The sequence below is a fragment of the Lissotriton vulgaris genome, chromosome 10 (genome assembly GCF_964263255.1).
Source record: "Lissotriton vulgaris chromosome 10, aLisVul1.2, whole genome shotgun sequence".
NCBI classification, from domain to species: Eukaryota; Metazoa; Chordata; class Amphibia; order Caudata; family Salamandridae; genus Lissotriton; species Lissotriton vulgaris.
This window is the reverse complement of record NC_141698.1, coordinates 657,894,978-657,913,515: the sequence shown is the minus strand read 5'-3', so window position 1 is coordinate 657,913,515 and position 18,538 is coordinate 657,894,978. Positions and strand designations below refer to the sequence as shown.

The 18,538-nt window shown below is 40.7% G+C and overlaps 1 protein-coding gene across 1 annotated transcript in view; it reads right to left on the bottom strand.

The window, feature by feature from the left end:
- The window catches only part of LOC147688646 (uncharacterized), a 165,613-nt gene that overhangs the window by 103,346 nt on the left and 43,729 nt on the right, over positions 1-18,538 (bottom strand). The window contains exon 6 of the mRNA XM_086939810.1: positions 15,618-15,789. Within this exon, the coding sequence (XP_086795936.1) occupies positions 15,618-15,789 (172 nt within the window). The remainder of the gene's footprint in view (positions 1-15,617; positions 15,790-18,538) is intronic.

Sequence of the window (18,538 nt, the reverse complement as noted above, 5' to 3'; positions counted from 1 at the left end):
TTCTGTGTTATGAAGACTCTTTTAATGCAACTAAGGATACCATAGAATGTCCTATTTTTCTAAATTATCTGCAAATGTTGAATGAAGAAATGGAGCAAGAAACCACAATTGCTGAAGAGATAGCTAGAAACAGTTCTCAAGATAGTCAGAGTTCTACTTCATTGAGCCAGGATCCACTAGGAGGACCAATTATCCAAAATGAAGCTGCCACTGCCATGGATGAGGTGGAAAGAGCTATGGAACAAGCTCAAGAAGATGGAGTTAACTTAGAAGATTTGGTAAAGCAACTAAACATTGAGCAGAAAAAGATATATGATGAAGTCACAGAGCAGATTGAACATGGATTCAGACATGAGAAAAAAGAGTGCTCATGTATATTATTTGACCCTGTCCGACTGTATGTAAGTGGAGAAGCGGGGACAGGAAAAAGTTTTCTAATTAAAGCCGTTGCAAGTTATCTGCAGAAAAGGACTGATTCACCACTGTCTTGTGTTGTAACTGCTCCAACTGGTCTGGCAGCACATAATATTAAAGGGATTACTCTACATCGTTTATTGATGCTGCCAGTTGAACATGATAATAAATTGCATTACAACAAGCTATCTGGAGATGCGTGTTCTGAAGTTTCACGAGTCTTGAAGAAAATGAAACTTCTTATCATAGATGAAGTAAGCATGGTCTCAAATCTAATGCTTGCTTTTGTGCATTTGAGAATGCAAGAAATTCTTAAAACAGACTATGATGTGTTATTTGGAGGAAAACACATTATTGTTTTTGGAGATCTATTGCAGTTGACTCCAGTAAAAGGACAACCAGTGTTTAAAATGCTCACGCATGAAGATACCAGGAAGTCCCTTGGAAGCATTGGAAATGTTAATATATGGCTAAATTTTAAATATGCTGAACTGCTTCAAAATATGCGACAGGCCAAGGATGAAGATTATAAAAATATTCTACAAGATGTAAGAATTGGAAAAATGACTGAGAAAGGGAAAAAAGCTTTGCATAGTCGATTAATTTCAAATTTGTATGCAAATGAAAACATTCTTCCAGAAAATATTTTTAAAAAAATGACTGAGAAGAAATCTGGGATATGTTTGATGCCAACTCTGCAAGAATGTTCCATCTTCAATCAAAAAATGTTAGACTTAGAAAATGAAGAGATTGTGAAACTGGAAGCAATAGATAAAATAGAGCATATGGGTGCAACAATTGTTTTGTCAGAAAATTTGAAAACTAAATTGCATTCATTGGAGAAAAGTATTTCAAAAACAGCTGGTTTTGAAAAGACTCTGAATGTGTGTTTAAATTGTCGTATCATTTTGAGAAGGAATTTAAATGTTGAAAGCGGTCTGGTAAATGGAGCAATGGGTTATGTTGTTGATTTTGTGAATTACAGAAATAGAGATGGAATTGAATTTTTAAAAATAAAATTTGATGGCATTGAAGAAGTACAACAAATAAGTCATTGTTCTGCTAGATTTTTACTTGTAAAAGACTTATATGTTCGCCGAAAACAGTTTCCTGTTTGTTTAGCGTATGCGGTGACAATTCATAAATCTCAAGGTTTAAGTGTAGATAGTGCATTGGTGAACATTGGAAGATCTGTGTTTAAAGAGGGTATGGCATATGTGGCATTATCTCGAGTCAGAACTTTATCAGGATTGTACTTGATTGCGTGTGATGAGACAAAGATTTCTGCCGATCTAGATTGTGTTAAAGAATACAATAGGTTAAGAAGAGAGTATGCTCCACATTTGCCTCAATATCCTCTGTTTGAAAAACGTGTGGTAGGCCGAAAAAGAAGAAATGAGGATAATTGTAGTGAGGTAGTTGCAAAAAGACAAAAAGTAGAGAAAACTGTAATTGAAAACAGGAAGAAAAAGAATTGTGGAGAAAATGTTGTTGGATTTCAGTTTGAAAATAGTTCTGGTGTCAACTGCTATGCTAATGTAGTGGTTAATGTTGTTTTTTTTCTTAAAAGTTTACAAGAACAGATTGTTGAAAATCGGGATCAAAGATTGTGTGGTTTATTGAATTCTGTGTTTCAGAAATGTAGCAGTGGTACACCACAAATAGAAAGTGTAACGGAAATTCGAAATATTTTAGATTTGTGTTCTGGTCAAGATAAATTTTCACAAAACATTCAGCAGGATTGTCAGGAATTTTTAATGTATATGTTTGGTGTTTTGGAAGATGAAGGAGTAGATGTAGATAATCTTTTCAGTCTTTCTTATCAATGGCAGCATGACTGCCACAATTGTAGTTTATCAAGTACTACTAGAATAGACACTGAAAGATTTATATATTTGACTTTACCAGACTGTAAATCAGTGTCTTTTAAAAATCTAGTTAAAGCAGCAGATCATAATATGGTGTGTACCCAATGTAACTGTACAATGCTGTCCACATTATTTATACAAAGGTATGGGCAGTATATCATTTTAGTTTTCCAACGATGTAGACCTGATGGAACTAAATTGACAACTTCTATAAAAAAATTTGTGGCTTCTCAGTTATCAATTTCTGGAAGGACCTTTACAACTGAAGCTATTATTTATCATGATGGACCTTCGACCACCTCAGGACATTATACATGCTACTTAAAATCTGAAAATGGATGGAGTTACTGCAATGATTCTCATTTAACTTATAAACAACGTTTGCCTTATGACTCTACAAATTCTTATCTAGTGTTTTTAAAACCAAAGTTTTAGTAAGGGGAATTGGCCTTTGAAGACGGGAATAGTTAATAAAAGTTAGTTAGTTAGTTAGTTAATCTAATATTTTAAATTATTTATCTCATGTAGATACTTTAAGTGGATCTCAAAGTAAAAAATACCGATATATCAGACACAAATTGGCCGTGAGGATTGTGTATGGTATGATGTTTTTAGATCTTTTTTCATAGGAAGTCGATGAAATGGAACTTATAAGGAACAGCAGACTTTTTTTCTACCAAAAGGACCTTCACTATCTTCTACTTGGCCTCATGGAAAAGTAAGTGAATCAAAGATTAGTGTACATATATGAGATGTATGTTTGAATGGGTTTTTTTAAACACAATCTTTTAGATTGTGTTTTTTTTTTCCCGCTGTTATATGATGAAGACTTTGAACTCACTAATTTAAGTGGAATTCAATATATTCTGAGAACAGCAAAAATAAATAATGTAACATATTGTAGAAGTTATTGTGTAGTTTGCATTATGTAATTTATATTGTGTTCACATTGTTATGCACTCATTTTCTTCTTCACCCTTATTTACCTCTCTTTACTAATTTACACTCTTTTTTCATTGCTGTTTCTTTACTGTACTTCATTCACAACTTCTTAATGTAATAAGAACTATCTGCATTTCCTCAGTTCCTTCCACCACTTTTTATCTTTTTTATATTCTCTTAGTACCACTGCTTTAGTTTCCTAACCCTCTTTCTCCATTTTTTTTTCTTTCACACTCATTGTACTCTAGTTCAGTTAGTTCTTCCTTTTGTCTTTCTTTTACTCTCTCTCTTCTTTCTCTCTATTACTCCCCATGTGTTGCCCTTATTCACTTATATGTACCCTCTTTCACCCCTCTTTACTTATATTCACTGATATTTACTTTCCCTCAATCACTGCTATTCTTTTCCTCTGATTCCGTCACTACCTGTCATTCTCATACTTATCTGTCCTTCTTTTTACTTTCAATATCCATTTATATTCTCCCTTAACCTCTACTTTAGTGTTCTTCCTATTTCTTCTTTCTTTTGCTCCCTTATTCATTTTTCTTTTCTCAGTTACTTCCTTTTAAACTTTTTATCTGTCTTACTATCTATTACACAGTCACTCCTTCATTTTTTTTTTCTTTTTTTTTTGTTAGTGCGCTGACGGTACGCGCACCGGTGCGCGCACCGGAAGCGCACCAAAGTGAAATATAAAAAAAAAATATTTTAAATTAAAAATATTATCTCAATATACATTATAGTGTTCATTTTTACAAAAACATACTTTAGCAATTCACTGAAAAACACATAGGTATGAGTCTGTATAAAAAGTTAGGAATTAGCATTAAAAAAACCTATGAAATTCACTGAAAAAAACATAGGTTTCACACCAGTTATAGTTAGGAATTAGCTTTTAAAAAACCTATGAAATTCACTGAAAAAACCATAGGTTTCACACCAGTTATAGTTAGGAATTAGCATTTTAAAAACCTATTAAATTCACTGAAAAAACCATAGGTTTCACACCAGTTATAGTTAGCTGGAAATTTTACTGATATAAAACCATTGAAATTCCCACGTTATAGTTAGTCGGACTCACTATAACTTGCGCGTACAATGCACTGCTGATGACATCACTCATGACATCACTGATGACACCATCCTTGTGACAGAGTGACAGACCTAATTTCAGTGTAATGTAACGCTTGAAACACATATTCAAAAATAGAAACAAACATTTTCAAAAAAATGGAGATACCCAAACCAGTAACAACAACCAATTCAGTAATTCCACCATCTATATACACATCCACTCATTCACCAACAGTTCTATATAGTCACTCATATATACTCACTCATCATATGTAGTGATACACCTATACATCCTGTTACACATCAGCAATCATCCAAAAGTTACTCACACACATACTCACACATGCAAATAAACTATTGAACATCCATTTATTTGCATATACATTTATACACACACTGCCACCTTACTTCTAAGGAAACTTACCCATACTTACTCTCTTAAACAATCACTTATAGAAACACATACTTATTTAAACAGGAACTCCTACAATCTCTCACTATATATACTATACTCACTTATATACATCAATACTCACATATACTAGATTAAAACATATGTCGTTACTAATGAAGACACTAGTGAGACAGTCATTCACTCACTAACACACACATATATACACTCATCCACCCATACAGTCCTGCACATATGCTGACTTCAAAACACATACAAACAGTGAGTCAGTCACCAACCCCATGCAGCCACTTATACACAAAGAGAAATACTGATACAAACATTTAAATATTTAAACAATACTCGCTAATATATGTATTCACTAAGATACACATAATATGCCAGTTACCCAACCAATTTTTTTTAAAAAAACATCCATTTACACACTTATTTAAACATTTATTCTTCCATCGACCTTTACAAATACATATATAAAACAAATTTATTTTTCAGAAAGACACACATTCACTGGATGGTGTCATCAGTGATGTCATGAGTGATGTCATCAGCAGTGCATTGTACGCGCAAGTTATAGTGAGTCCGACTAACTATAACGTGGGAATTTCAATGGTTTTATATCAGTAAAATTTCCAGCTAACTATAACTGGTGTGAAACCTATGGTTTTTTCAGTGAATTTAATAGGTTTTTAAAATGCTAATTCCTAACTATAACTGGTGTGAAACCTATGGTTTTTTCAGTGAATATATATATATATATATATATATATATATATATATATATATATATATATATATATATATATATATATATATATATATATATATATATATATATATATATATATATATATATATATATTCAAAAACCCTTCTTCCTCTGCTTGAAGAAATTGGAGTCGCACGTCACTGGGCTTACAAATCTTTATTAATTATGCAGGTTTGGCAGTCCTGACGCGTTTCGTTGATCACTCAACTTCTTCAAAGGTATGCCTCGCTCTGTCATCAATGCGTTCCTATAGAGATAGCCAATTAACTTTGTGAGTCATTTTATGGGTTGTCCCTCTGGTGGGCATGCTGGTCACTGTAGTTCTCGCATTGAGTTAATAAAATCCCTCGGGTGGGTGTGTTATTAAGCCATAGTGCCCCGCTTCTACCTCTCTTCAGGAAAACCAGGAGTCATGACTGATGTAATATGTGACGTCATCAGCAGTGCATTGCGGGGCGTGAGTTATAGTTAGCTGAACTAATTATAATGGGGGAATTTCTATGGTTTTGTACGAGTGAAATCTCCAACTAACTATAATGTCCCTGAAACCTTTTCAGTGAATATACACATATATATAGATATAGCTATATATACACACATATATAATCTGGCAGTCACCAGTAGGTAGTTATTGTTAGGAGCTAGTTTGCTTAGATGGAGTGTTTTTTGTTTTGCTAATGACTTTGGCGCCGTTTGATGAATCATTTCTAAATGTTTAAAACTAGTTTGCAACTCACTTAAGCTGCTGTCTGGAAAGTTTTTGGATGATTTGTCAAGCAGGGGCTGAGAAAACGGGGTGTCCCAAAACACGATTTCCATATGCACTTTCCCATAGGGATTTTAGACACAACTACAGCCTGAATCACTGAACAGAATTGCACAAAATTTGGCAGAAATCTAGTTCTTGGTTTTGAAAGAGTGCTTCTTGTAATTTGGTATAAATCTGTTCAGTGGTATTGGAATTTTTAAAGAAAAAGACTTATGCATATTTAGAGATGCAGATCCACTGTGAATCCACCCTGGCGGATCTGCAAATACATGGTCCAACAGAAATGCTGTGTCCTGTGCTGGCTGTAACCTGTAGCCAATCGGGACACTGTTCCGGGGGGGAATAAAGTATGAATAGGATATAAGAGGTCAGGATAGAGGTATCCGGACCCCACAGGACTGATGGAGGTGTCTGTGAGGATCCCTCACAGGCAAGAAATTGCCCAAAAATATTTTCTATTTCACATGTGAGGATCTGTGAATACACTACGTTGCTCAGCATGGCCCCCTATATGAATCTGCAGTGGACCCGGACTGAAATTAGAAAAACACATACACCCACTCACAGACCCACATCACTACTCACACACCCACACAACCATGCACACATTCAGCCACTCCCACTCACATACACATAAAACCACTCACACACAACCACTCACACACTCACTTACAGACCCACACAATCACTCATACACCCACTTACACAGCCACTTACATATCCATATAGTCACTCACATACCCAGTCACAAACATTTCCATTCACACACCCACTCACACATACCCATGCTTACAAAACCACTCACACACATATATCTCCACTTACACTCCCACTCACAGTCCACTCACAAACCCACACACCCACTCACACACCTACTCACACAACAATACAGCCACTCACATACCCACTCAGACCCACAAAACCACTATACACCCACTCATAGACTCACACAGTCACTTACACACCCACAAAGCTTTGCACACATCTATATACACATACACAGACAGTCACTCACACACCCACAAAACAACTCAGACACCCATTCACAGACCCACACAGCCACTCACACAACCACTCATGTACCCACTCACATACTCACACATTAACTTACACACCCACACAGCCATACACTGACTTACATACAAACCCACTTACACACCCAGACAACCACTCACACCTATACAGCCACTCACACACCCACTCATAGACCCACAAAATCACTACCAAACTCACTCACAGACCTCCAGAGCTACTCACACACCCATTCATACACATGTACACCTATTAGCACACCCACACACCTACTCACACACTCACTCATACCCTCATATAGCCACTCATACGCCGACTCACAGACCCACAGAACCACTCACATAACCACTCACAGACCCATACAGCCACTTAAAACCCCTCTCACATTCCCACTCACACATTCACATGCAGGCTTATACACCCACACAACTACTCAACACCCATACAGCTGCTCACACACTCACTCAAAGACCCACAAAACTACTACTACATCCACTTGTAGATCCAGACAACCACTCACACACCCATTCACACACTCACACACCTACACAACCACTCAAACACCCACTTATACACCTATTCAGTCACTAACACCCCACCCACAAAGCCACAAATCCACTCACACACCCATTCACAGACCCACACAGCCACTTGCACACCCACTCACACATTCCCACACCTGCTTACACACCCACATGACTTCTCACACACCCATTCAGCCACTCACACACCCTCTCACAGACCCATACAACCACTCCCACATCCACTCACAGACTCACATTGCCACTCACACATCCATTCACACTCTCACACAAAACCAAATGTTGCAGGAATGCCCTAGAAAGGAACTAGCCTTAAAAAAACTAGAAAGTCACTGAAAAAATTCAAGATTACAGGTAAGATATAGTTAGGAAATAGAATTGAAAAAACTTAGAAATTCACCGAACAAACAAAGGTTACAGTGACGTTATTGATATTATACACATAAAAACACAGAAATTCAGTAGTTATAGTTATCTCAAGTAACTATAACTCATGCCCTAAAGTAATATAACTTGTGCCCTCACCATGCACTGCTTCCTCAAATAATACATCACCCATGTCATTTTCTATCACATCATTGATAATATTACTGCAACATTTCCAGTGAAATTATTCATGAGAAAACTGTGCATGGTGGGGGTACGAGTCACTGTTATCTCCCAACATAGTCTAAGCTGGAAAACAGAACAGGGGGACTATCAAGTCTGGTTAGGGGTAGGGGTGGGTGGAACTTGCGTAATCACGTTACGCAAATCTCCGCGAAAGGGTAAAAAATCTCCGCGAACACGCAGAAATTCTGCAAACGCGCGGGATTGTTTGTTCGTGATGCTTATTTGCTGTTCGCAATTGCTGTTTGCGTGCTTGGGGGAAATATCTCACGAACACGCATTTTGAGAACGCGTACATGCAAAAAATTTCGTGAAGTCGCGGAACGCAGAATTTTGGGCAACTTTGCGTTCTCCGCGGAACGCGACATTACCCAAATTCCGCGAGCGGAAAGGAATTTACCGCCCAGGCCTAGTTAGGGGTCGCCTCTGTGAGCTGAAGCACTCGCAGGTACACAGGACATGTCAACTCCTGGAAGCTCTGCATCAGGAACCAAAGGCATAGAACCCATGTTTCCTCAAATAGAGGTAGTTTATATTCAACAAAAACAGTCAGCATTTACATACAAACAGGTTCCCACAGCCTATATTGCCAGTCTGTGTGTGTAGGCACCCCCTCCATGCCCCATTTTGACACGAGAACCTGCTTGGCTGCACGGAGGGTGAGGGTGATGGCTTTCCCCTTTGTCAAAGTGGGTAGGTCAAAGGGTTGGAAAGACCCAATAAAATATAACTAGGAAATTGGGGTATCTCGGTGCCGTACATTTCATCAATGTCTGCCCAGCTGTGCAATTTAGGGCAATGCAATAAAACAATGTGCCTATTTGGCCACAAATACGCCAACAGCTGTCATCATCACCTTGCTTCCACTTGGCAGATCTTGTTGGTATGTAATACCAATAAAGTGTAATTTTGATAAAGGTTTTTTTCCCAGAAGCACTACAGGCTGAGGTGTCGGTGTGATGCAAGATACCCAATCATTCCTAATTGGAGAACGAATGTTCACACTCCAATACCCTTTGTAAGCAGGTTGGTCAGATGATAGAATTTGGGAGAAGGTTGAGGAGGGCATAAATATCAGAGAGGATAAGTCTGTTATCATGGCGGGGAAGAAGCTAATAATCAAAGTTTTTGAGGGGTCTGCCTGCAAAAGGGCATACTAGACAATGTGTTATCTAGTGCTTAAGGGCAACATAGCACCAAATGTCAGAGTCAGGTAGACCATAGTCTGTCTTGAGTTGGGGAAAGTCAAGCAAGCCTTGTAGGTCGAACAAGTCCCCTATCCTCTTACACTTATCTTCTTGCCAAGAGGAGAACGTTGTACCATGTAATGCTGAGGGGAAGTCTGGATTACCAATTATGGGTGTGAGTGGTGAAATAGGCGTAGAGAGTTTTTTTAGGTAATCAAAGCCTGTCCCATTTCCTAATAGTCACCCTCACCACTAGGGAGATGTATACCCTGACAGACAATGTTTCCTGAGTAGCCAGGTTATTTTCCATATTTGCATGCAGGTGATTGCTTGGTCTATAAAATACCAATGTTTCTCCATGCTGAACTGCTGCCATTCCGCTAAGTATCTCAACTACGCCCATGGTAGTTGTGCACCAAGTGGGGCCATACCCAGTCCCTCCTCTGTCATTGGCAGTTAGATGTGCTTCTTAGCCAGGCTCGCCCACTTCTCATCCCTAATAAATGTTTCGATAAGCTGTTGGAGACTCTCTGGGATTTGTGGGGGTAGTTGCAGAGGGAGAATTTGCATTAAAAAGAGAATCCTTGGGAGAAGGTACATCTTGATGACTACTATCCTACTAAGCCACTATATAGGGCCCCCTCACCAAGACTAAATTATAGAGCAGGCAAAGGCCAGCAGGGAAGCATACTTACATTCACCCATTTTGTAAATGGTGAAAACAGTTGGATACCGAAATATTGGACCCCTTGAGTTGCCCAGGGAAAGGGGAGAAGGGTCTCCAGCTGAGTTCTCGCACCCAGTGGGACAGTGAAATTAAGTGCCTGGGATGTCAGAGGCTCTGCCAAATGTCTTAAGCTCTTGCAGTAGCGGGGGCAGGGAACTACAGGGTTGAGTGGTGTTCATAAGGATGATATCTGCATACAGGGCTACTTTTTGGATCTGGCCTCCCATAGTTATTCCCTCAATGTGAGGATGCACGACGATTCGCTTGGCGAGGAGGTCCCTATTCATAAAAGGGGGGACACAGGACATCCCTGATGAGTCCCTCATGAAACTTGGAAAGGCTTGGACAACAACCCATTGATCCTCACAGAAGCAGTGGGGTCAGCATAGCTGGACCAGACCCTGCTTCAGAAGCTCATACCCAAACATGCCCTGACTTAGACCAGTTGGAGGAAGGGCCAGTACACTCAGTTGAATGCTTTTTTAGCATCAAATGAGATTAACAAGGCGGGAATACGGAATTGAGTTGTTTTATCAATTTGATGGCGGATACACTTAGTATCATTGCTGCAGGTTCTCCCGAGATTAAACCCAGCTTGATCTGGGTCTATCAGTCACCGCATCTATGGCCCTAGGCGGGCATCAAGTATGCTGGTGAAAAGTTTACTGTCTATAGGTAGAAGTACACCAAAAGGATCCATAGATGATGGATTACAAGAACCTAGCCAAGGAAAACGGGGGGTTCATCAATTTGGTGTGAACCGCATCTGCTAGTAGAAAAGAAAAAAATCTTTTCCTGAGTCCCCTCACTCACCCAGGGTTGCCCCTAAGTGACATGCTTCATCATTGGGCCTATCCCAAACATCTACTGCTTGGGGCGTGCTACAACATGCGGAGTTACGTAGGACTACTTTTTGTGAGAATAACAAAAATGTGATTCCTTTTGAAACATACTTATTTTGTGGCAATAATACGCCTCATGGTCTGTCTGGGTGGTGGGGCCTGTAGTAACCCTGTCAGGTGAAAGAAACTACTGACACATTAGAGATGATACCACTGAACGGATTAGGATTGGAATCACCAGCATGGTAGAACAAGCACTCGCCCATGACTGGGTAACCAAAAAGGAAAGGGAATTTATGATCAACACCCACCCAATATTACCCTACTTCTACACAATTCCTAAGATACACAAGTCAATAGAAAATCCACTGGGACGACCAATTGTCTCCGGGAATGGATCCATTCTTGAACCAATAATAATAATAATAATAAAATCATTTTTAAAGCGCCTGGTTACACTGTAACAGTGTGTCCCCGCGCTATGGATACAGTCCACTAGAGAGGGTCTCTGATGAAGACGCAGAAGGATTAGAAAACCAGCTAGATAACATCGAGATTAAAGAAGCTATGTGCAATCTTCCTTCAGGAAAGGCAGCTGGTCCGGACCAGATACCTTTAGAGTTTTATAAAACTTTCTGGGGAATTCTGGGCCAAGATTTAAGTAAAACGATTCAAGCTGCTCAGCTGGGTGAGTCTATCCAAAAGTCTTGGGGGGGCGCGGACATCGTTTTAATATTAAAAAAAGGAAAGCCGGTTACTGAGCCAGGGTCATATCGCCCTATTACACTGATGAATAACGACACTAAAATATATTCGAAAGCCCTGGCAACGAGATTTGCTGGAGTGATAAGTGCCTTAGTCAGCAGTAACCAACACAGCTTTATTCCCGGAAGAGGAACAACCCATCACACTAGGAAAGTTATAACTCTGTTCGATGCCTCTGAGGTCACAGGAGATCCGATGGCAGTAATGTTGCTGGATGCTGAAAAAGCATTCGATCGGGTCTCCTGGGACTATTTGTGGCATACTTTAGTAAGAGCTGGATTTAAGTGTGGTTTTATTAAAGCTTTAAAGACTCTGTACAAGGAACCGGTTGCAGCCTTAAGAGTCAATGGGGGCATCACGGGACAATTCATGATTAAAAGAGGTACACGGCAGGGATGCCCATGCTCTCCACTGTTATTCGCCATGTATATGGATCCACTGATTCGCAGGTTAGATTTATGTCCAGAGATAACTCCGCTACCTACATTGCTGGGACCCTGTAAGGTACTTGCCTACGCTGATGACGTGGCAGTGATAACACCAAACCCCACGGAGGCAACTGAACTAGTAGAAGCAGAGGCTCGTAGATTCGGACAAGTATCGGGGTATGCCCTAAATGCTTCAAAGACCCAGATTATTAAAAATTCAGCGACCATTTGTGACGATAATCGAGTAGTTCAGGCAGGGACCTGACTAGGAATAAATATTTCAGCCGACATAAATAATTTGGTGGAAAAAAATATTGTCCCAATAATAGATAAAACAAAGAAAGACCTGGATCGGTATGAGAACTTACACCTGTCGTTAGTAGGTCGAGTCAACATCATCAAAACGATGGTGTTGCCAAAATTTCTGTATATTTTTAGGGCAGTACCACTCTTAGTCGACAACAAATGGTTTAAAATTTGTGAGCAAATGATTAACCGTTTTATTTGGGCTAAAGGTAAGACACGCAGAGCATTGAGGTATATGTCATTACCGCGGGAGAGAGGGGGTTGGTCGCTACCGGATCTAAAGTTGTACTATTGGGCTGCTGCATTTCAAAACATGTTGGGACTGGTCGGGGGGGCTGAGGTGGATGGTTGGGATAATATCGGTTCGCTTGCTATTTATGGTTTGGTTTTGGGTAGAAATGCGGAAAATGTTTTTTGAGATTTACGGAGGAAAGTTACTACAAAAGAACACGATTCAAGACAATAATGGCTGCCTATAATATATGGAAAGGAATCTCCAAAAAGGTTGGAATTGGGAAATATAATGCATACACCAGATTCAAAAACAACCCTTCTTTATCTAGCACGGTTTTTTCAGGAGTTGTATTTCAAGACTGGGAGAGGCGGGGGATAAGAAAGATTGGAGATATGTTGGGAAGTCATGGCATACTACAATTTGCAGAATTACAGAACAGATATACTTTGAATACAAAGCATTTTTTTAAATACCTCCAAATAAGAAGCTGTATATCAAATAAAAAAGGGGGATCATTGGGCTTTGACAGAACGGTAATGATGGATCTTATAGAAGATGGCTCCGACTGTACTATAAAGAGATTCTATTTGGAAATGACAAAACTAAAGAAAGATGATTTGGAGAAATGGATAAATAAATGGTCTACAGATCTGGATATAGCTAGGGATATTTTTACAGAGTCATTAGAAATGGGAGGAAAATTGTTGTGCTCATCATCTCTACAGGCTCAACATTACAAGATCTTATATCATTTGTACTACACACCCGGAAAAATTGCTCAATGGGGGGGTCTTTCGGGAACTACCTGTTTTAGGTGTGGTAGTGCAGAGGCGGACTTGATACATATTTTCTCGCTCTGCCCACAATTAGATAGGGTAAAACAGGATATCGGGATTTTTTTTCAGAACGCATTATCAACTACAATAGAATTAAATCCAGCTGTTATGTTATTGGGGGTTAGTCCCGACGGACATTTAAACTGTGAAAACTTTTTATTTGTAGCGATGGCTATTCTCAGATTGCTAGTGGCCTCGGCATGGCTTGATCCTAATCCTCCCACATATCATCAATGGTTGGGCAAGGTATTATCAATACAAAAATTGGAAACTGCTATATATGCTAGGAAGGGAAAAAACGGTAAGAAACTTGGTATGCAAATTTGGGATTCCTTTATTCGGTGGAAGCTAGGAACTGATCATTGAAAAAAATGGAGAATTTAATGTACTGAATTTTCTGTTTATATTGTTTATCTTGGAATAACTATGTATGATTTTGTACTTTATATTTTTATATATCTGTTGTATATACGAATTTGTGTTCTATGATTATGAATCCTATTGTGCCCTGCTCATGTTTTAAGGGAAAAAAAAAGGGGGAAAAAATTCTTCAATAAAAATACTTAAAAAAAAAAAAAGGATACAGTCCACTAAGTGAGCATACCTTCCAACAATCGGCCTCCGGAGACTAGAAAGAAGACTCTTCAACAGGGATTGAGTTCGCGGGAAGAGGTATGCTTTCAGTTTGAGGCGGAACCTTGCTTCCGACGGTTCCATGCGGAGTTCAATGGGAAGTTCGTTCCATCATTTACAGGCAAGGTACCTAAATGAGCGGCCTCCCATTCTCGCTTTATAAATACGGGGGACCTGAAACAGCATGCTATCTAGTGATCCCAGGTTGCGTCTAGGGCGGTGAATAATCAGGAGCTTTTGGAGGTAGATAGGACCTTTTCCTTGGGCAACACGGTGTGCAATACACAGCGTTTTGAACAAAATGCGTACATGTATGGGAAGCCAGTGGAGAGTAGCTAAGGCCTGCTTCCCTGATGCTCTTCTGGACAAATACAGGGCAAGTCGGGCCGCCGCATTTTGAACACATTGCAGATGCTGTAACCCTTTTTTGTTAAGACCAATGAGTAAGGAATTTCCATAATCCAAGTGGTGGGTGACTAATGCATGTATCAGAGATTTCCTGGTCTTGATCGGAAGAAGGTCAAGCATTTGCGTATGGTTTTGAAGGTACCATATCATTTGCCTGACAGCCTTCCAATATGCTGTCGAAAGGATAGGCTGGTGTCCAATAGGACACCTAAATTCTTCACCGTCACTGAGGGGGAAGGTGTAGTCCCTAACTCAGACGGCCACCACGCCGATGACCAGATAGAGGGTGCTCTCGCGATCACCAGTAGTTCAGTTTTATTCCCGTTAAGGCGCAGGTAGTTATTTTTCATCCACAGGAGGAGAAATTGGCAACTGCCTCGACCTGGCTTTGGGCTAAGGAGATCACCAATTGAGTATCATCTGCATAAGTGACGATGTCCACTCCATATGATTCTACAACTTGAGCTAGGGGTTCCATGTATAGATTGAATAACGTCGGGCTCAAACTAGAGCCCTGTGGAACTCTGTGCCTTAGCCATCGGGGAGAGGATTTAAACGGGGGACAATGTACTTGGAAACTTCTTTCTTTTAGGAATGAGCATACCCACTCATAAGCTGATCCCTCAACTCCAATTTCCGTGAGGCGAGTTAGCAGCGTAGTGTGCGACACAGTGTCAAACGCCACACTCAGGTCCAATAACACCAAGGCCGCCGTTTGTCCCTCATCCACTTTTTGCCGGAGCATCTCCGTTGAAAAGAGGAGGGCTATTTCTGTTGAATACCTGGCCCTGAATCCAGACTGTGATGGTTGTAGACACTGACCTTCTTCCAGAAACTCCATGAGCTGAATATTAGCTATTTTTTCCACTACCTTCATACAAAACGGGAGAAGCGAAATGGGTCGTAGATTCTCCAGCTGGGATATATGAAGGTTAGCTTTCTTTTTTAGAGGGATAACCTGAGCCCTTTTCCAATCATCCGGCACATGGCATTTCTGAAAGGAAGGAGAGGCCATGTGACTAATTTGATCAATCACCACTTCTAACTGGTTCTTAAAATTCTTGGGCGGGGCAGCATCGTTAGGGGAGCCAGATTGAATGCTCTTCGCAATCCTCTGCATTTCCTGTCTAGAAGGTACTTTGAAGCAGTTTAAGTTTATGTCCTTCGTGTGCTTCGTGCAACTCTTAGGATAGGTTGTGACCCTACTGGCCCCATCCGGGAAGAATGCATATATTTTCTCCACCTTATTCACAAAATGGTCTGCAATAGACTCACAGATCTCATCGGAGAAGGTGTCTTGGGCCACTGTCCTGGCAGGGGCCGTAAGCTCCTTGTATATAACGAATAGTTCCTTGGAAGGATTCTCTGCAGACTCTATTCTCTCCTTGAGAAATGCTCCTTTCACTGCTCTTATCAGTTTGTGATATATCTTCAAACTGTCCTTATACTACTGCTTGCAGATTAGATCGTAATCTTTACGCCAGATGCGTTCTAAGTTTTTGCAAACTGATTTGGCTGCCATAAGCTCCTTGTTAAACCACAGAGCAGTTTTGGTCCGCCTTACAGGGGCCTTAGTTGTCCATAGAGCTACTTTGTCTAAGGCCATCGCCGTCCACTCTTCGTATTTCTTCCAAGCCTCGCTCAGAGTATCACTCAGTGGTGGAGGCTCCCGTAGTAGCGCCAACTTATAGGCTTCCTGGTTGAATTTTTTCCAGTTCCTACATTTGGGGAGAAGGGGTTTCCTCTCATTCAGTTCTGATGAGCAATATTTCACACAGAACGGAATTAAGCAATGGTCAGACCATGGGACCCTGGTAGGGGGAAAAGCCTCCACTCCCTCCCAGATAGCAAAGATGGAGTCTAACAAGTGGCCCAATTGATGCGTGGGTGTAAGTGATTGAATATCCAGCATTAAGGGTTTCAGTGCGGCCAAGACCCCCTGCGCCTCCCTACAGTTTGCATCCTCAAAGTTCAGATTAAGGTCGCCCAAAATAAGGAGCTTGCTATAACGTAGCGCAGGCTGAGTGACAACCTCTGCCAGGCCATCTACAAACTGTGAGGCCGAGCCCGGGGGCCGATATATCAGAAAACCATTAATAGTGTTCTTTGGGGAAATTTTTATTGTGAAGAACCCTACCTCACTGTTCGCAACCTTTGCTGAATCCAATGTGTATCAGCGCAATACCTCCCTCTCGCTGGGCCTCCCTATCAATTCTTAGCAAGCCATATTCTAAAGGAAGGGCTTCCAGGATCTCCGGGGTGGATGCCTCATCCAGCCAGGTCTCAGTTAAAAAAAGCACATCCAGTTGGCGATCCATTAGAAGGTCATGGATTTCCAATTTGTGCTTCTTCAAGGAGCGGCAATTCAACAATGTCATGCTAATAGTTTCTCCCTAGTGTAGTGAATCCTGCCTAATCCCATGATGTCACATTGGGCAGGGGTTCTGGCCCCTGGCCGCGTCAGGCCGCGGACGGGCACAGACGGCGCGCCCGCTGCGCGTGTCCGCTGTGCGGCTGCTGTACTATCCACATTAAGTAAGGGCAGGTCAGTGCAGGGGCAGGACAGCGCGACTAGAGCGCTTCCCTGTTTCCTGCTGTGCCCGGAAGTGCTGGGCTGCCTCACCCTCAGCGATCAAACGCCCACAAGGACGCGGCGGAACGGGCGGGCCACAAAGCAAACAACAGTGAGTTATTTACAATCAGCTAAGTTTAAAAACCAGAGTGTGTTTTAAATAAAGAATAAATGTTAAAACAATTATGCAGGACAGCAGCGCGAGTCAGCAAGGCCTCACGTGTCAAAGCAGGCAGCTCACACCAACTGTCTCTGCCACCGACAGACCTGCATCCACCTCTCCAAATTTGCTGATGCCTTCTTATGCCCACTGATACAAGACACTAACGCCTACTTAAAGGGCACCAATGCAGTACTCTGCCTACTGAGGGATCTCCAATTTGACCCTACATGCAACATCCTGATTGGCCGTGATGTGGGGAGCCTTTATACAAGCTTACAACACAAAGAAACTATGGATATCCTTGAAGAAATTCTGTACGGGTCCACATGGCCCTACCATACACCACATGTGGTTCTAGAATGCTGAAAATGGGCTCTGACAGAGAACTACTTCTGTTTCGAAGAATCACTTTTCTAACAACATGGTACTAGCATGGGTAGTACTTTATAATGTTTTTATGGCATTTCCTTTCAATGAATAGCAGTGTTTGTTTTAGCTGTTGAAGGTTTAAAATTCTGATTGAACTTTAGAGTCAAACAGAAAATTCTGTTGGGATGCACACGGACAATGTCTTAATTCAAAATAAGTCCATAGTTTTTAGCGAGCTATTATGAGAGGATTCATTATCAACCCAACTTCTTAGGGTTCACAAATTATGCCAAGACCAATCTTCATCAATCAATCAAATACTTTCTCTGATCAATATAAAGAAAATCCCACCAGGCAGTGCGCAAGACACACCTGAATCGCCCATCAGGGGGCAATTATAGCTATATATATATATATATATATATATATATATATATATATATATATATATACGTATCCAGCCCGTCTACACAAGTGCTTAGCCGCACAGAAAGGCACACAGACCAGGAATCAGCACGCCCAGGCAAAAGTCAGGTATCCAATGCTTTTATTTTAACTCATAATGCGGTGGAAAACTGCCATCAGACGCGTTTCGGGCACGCCTGTGCCCTTGCTCACTGACAAATGGCAAAGATAAAG